The 2,847-nt window shown below is 61.8% G+C and overlaps 1 protein-coding gene across 1 annotated transcript in view; it reads left to right on the top strand.

Annotated features, from left to right (window-relative positions):
• The window catches only part of LOC113212298 (uncharacterized), a gene marked incomplete at its 3' end in the record, with an annotated part of 43,550 nt that extends 40,706 nt beyond the window's left edge, over positions 1 to 2,844 (top strand). Inside the window, exons 3-7 of the mRNA XM_052269731.1 lie at positions 1,538 to 1,765; positions 1,977 to 2,040; positions 2,123 to 2,311; positions 2,387 to 2,684; positions 2,773 to 2,844. Coding sequence (XP_052125691.1) covers positions 1,538 to 1,765; positions 1,977 to 2,040; positions 2,123 to 2,311; positions 2,387 to 2,684; positions 2,773 to 2,844 — 851 coding nt within the window. The remainder of the gene's footprint in view (positions 1 to 1,537; positions 1,766 to 1,976; positions 2,041 to 2,122; positions 2,312 to 2,386; positions 2,685 to 2,772) is intronic.
• Between the last annotated feature and the right edge of the window lie 3 nt (positions 2,845 to 2,847).

Raw genomic sequence — 2,847 nt, 5'->3', positions numbered from 1 at the left:
GGGCTGGATGGGGCGGCGGCCAGCGGTCACGTTTGTTAACACGGCGGTCCGCACGCTATCTGCACTGGACGGGTCATCTGATAGGGCGGGGCGGACCGTGGCGTGGCGCGCCGGCGGCGAGAAGTGGGCAGGAATGTTTGCAAAAGCAGCAAAAGCAGGAGCGGCGCTCGGCCCGGCCTGGCCTGCCATGCGGAAAGTCTACTTCGCAGCAAAACGCTGGCAATTTGGCAGAAAAAAAAATGATATTAAAGCCGGGCTCGGCCAGGATCGGCGCTGCTCAGCGCGTGGCTCTGCTGAAAGGACACGGGTTGTTGATGAGCACACTCGGCACGGCGCCGGCCATGCTCGCGCTGTTTGTGTTGTGAGTTTTGCGCCTAATGGGATTACCGGACAAATATTGGACTATGCCAGAGCACGCCTCAAACTCCGCCAGAACAGACCCGCGCGGCCTGAGTCAGCTCTCAGGCCGCGGGCGGGGCTGGCGGGCCGCGATGGGCACACTGCGGACACACAACTTGCGGCCGCGGCGATGGACCCACACATCTCGCCCGGATGGACCCGCGCTCGTGGAAAATAAAAAGTTCCCTACCTCCCTCACTTGCGCGGAGCGGATCGGATAAATCATTTCCCATTTCAATATCCTCGGAGGCAATGGTTACCCATAATGGGCCATAAATTCGAAGCGCGTCGCTTTCTTTATTATTGCTTTCCTATTATTTTTCCCCCCACATATTTTCGCCCCGCACCCACGCACCCTCCCTGCTGCGAAAAGGCACGCCCGGGCAGTGGCACCGCCCAAGGGCCCCCGCGCACGGGAGAGCAATTCCCAACTGATAACGGGGCTTCAGCCACGCCAACGTTAGGTCCAAGTTGGCTTTTAATCATTTCTTAACTTTGACCACCTGAGCGTGCTTCTCGGCAAGAATTTTTTTTATTTATACTTCGTGTTTGCTGGATACTTTAACGAATGAAACTGTACCATTATTTTATTTGACAGTGACACCCGATGAGGTATCTTGGCCATCGCATCGCGTGCGGGTGCATAAATAGGGCTCCCCTCCTCTCCCTCCTGCCAACCCACCCCAATCGCGCTGTACCTTGTGCACGCCCACTGACACGTATAGCGATAATTTCACTCACCGCTCTGTTGCATAGCGCTCCCTCCATCACTCTCTACAGTGCTCTCACCCCCTCTCTCCCGCTCTCGCTCGCTCTCGAATGGCGAGACAAAGATTTTTCTGAGATTCTATCTTGCCCATCGAGCATCGAGGCTAGGGTGGAAATGGCGAGAAGTGCAAGGGTAGGGGGTGGGGAAGATCGACCCATACTACGCTACTACGCTGCTACGTTGGACTGCGTCCTTGTGCTTGTAACGGCGCTGACAGCTCGCTCAGAGTACGTGCGAGGTGGGAAGTGTAGACGCACATTCTACACGGTTTAATTTAAAGTATAGTTGACAGGGCGACGCAGTGGACGAGGAGGACGAAGACGACGATGCGAGGACGTTTCTCACGACGAGGTTGTTGCTCCGTTGCAGGGTTCATCGTGGTGGCCGCCTGCGTGATGACCTTCGAGGCGAGGGACTCGGCCGCCAAGGTGGTGCCCGCCCGGCCCAAGTACAACAGCGCGGTCCCGGCCGAGAACCCCTCGGCCCCCGCGGCGGTCACGTCCGCCACCGGGCCCAGCAGGTCGCCGTCCAGCCGGCGGCAGTCCGCGCGGCGCTCGGCCGGCTCGCAGACCAGGGCCTCCAGCCGACGTAACCAGGGTAGGCCGACTAGCACAGCCGCAGCGAAATTAATTCAAATTTTCTGATTATGTAAAAGAGCTTTTAAAGTCGCGGGGGGCGGGCGCCGAAACACATTCATTTCTTATAGCTAGTTCCGCTTTCGCACTGATTGAGTCATGGTTAATTCAGCGGCCCGCAAAGAGACGGCGGCATAATACCCATTTTAAAAACATTTATTCCCCGATTACAGAGAGCCAGCTCAACGCGGACCCGAACCGGCGAGCGCTCACCGCGGCCTTCGTCCAGTTCTCGAGGTGAGGACGACGCCGTCGTGTCGTGTGGCTCGCGGTCGCGTCAGTCTGGGTCTGGGACTCATGCCCGGGTTTGTGCCGCCAGGTCGCTGCAGCGCACCGCAGCCGTGCCTCTGGGGGGCGGCCTGCCCCCGGGGGTGCTGCCGGGGCCAGCGTCGGGCGACGGGGACGTGTCGGCGACCGGGTCACCCGTCAAGAGGAGCCCCTCCGCGCCGGACCTGATGGGCGCGGTGGCCGCCACGAGGAAGGCGTCGCAGATCCTCTCAGCAGCCAGGTGGGACCTCGAGCTGGGGGACTCCAAAATCCCCCGTCAGCCCCCAGCCGGTCGCTGACGCTCTGTCTGTTCCAGGACGGGCCGCACGGCCACGCGCCGCGAGGGCGGGGCCGGGGGCGCGGGCGCTCCCGGCCGCGGCCGCTCCACGCTGCGGCCCTACCCCGCGCTGCACCGGCAGGCCCTGTCCGTGGACTGCCAGGAGGTGGGCCTCAACCCCATGTCGGCGTACGGCCTCGGCTCGTGCTCGCCGCCGGGGCTGTTCCTCAGCCGCCAGCACTCGGGCCACTCGTCCAGGGGCAGCCACGACTCCATGGAGCTGGGGGCGAGCGCCTGCGGGGCCAGCATGGCCAGCGGCTCCAACCGCGGCAGTCAGGTGAGCGTCAACGGCAACGTCAGGCGACGGCTTCGTCAGCACGAAAAGACGAAAAAGAATGTCAAACCGGCGGTCACCCCTTTGGCAGGCTTCCATGGTGATGGACCTTCACCTACCCAACGACTGGCCCGTGACGCTGCGTGTTCGGGACCAGTCGCAGGGG

This window comes from Frankliniella occidentalis, unplaced genomic scaffold, assembly GCF_000697945.3.
Source record: "Frankliniella occidentalis isolate FOCC.00 unplaced genomic scaffold, Focc_3.1 Scaffold100, whole genome shotgun sequence".
NCBI classification, from domain to species: Eukaryota; Metazoa; Arthropoda; class Insecta; order Thysanoptera; family Thripidae; genus Frankliniella; species Frankliniella occidentalis.
This window is presented reverse-complemented; position numbering and strand designations above follow the sequence as displayed.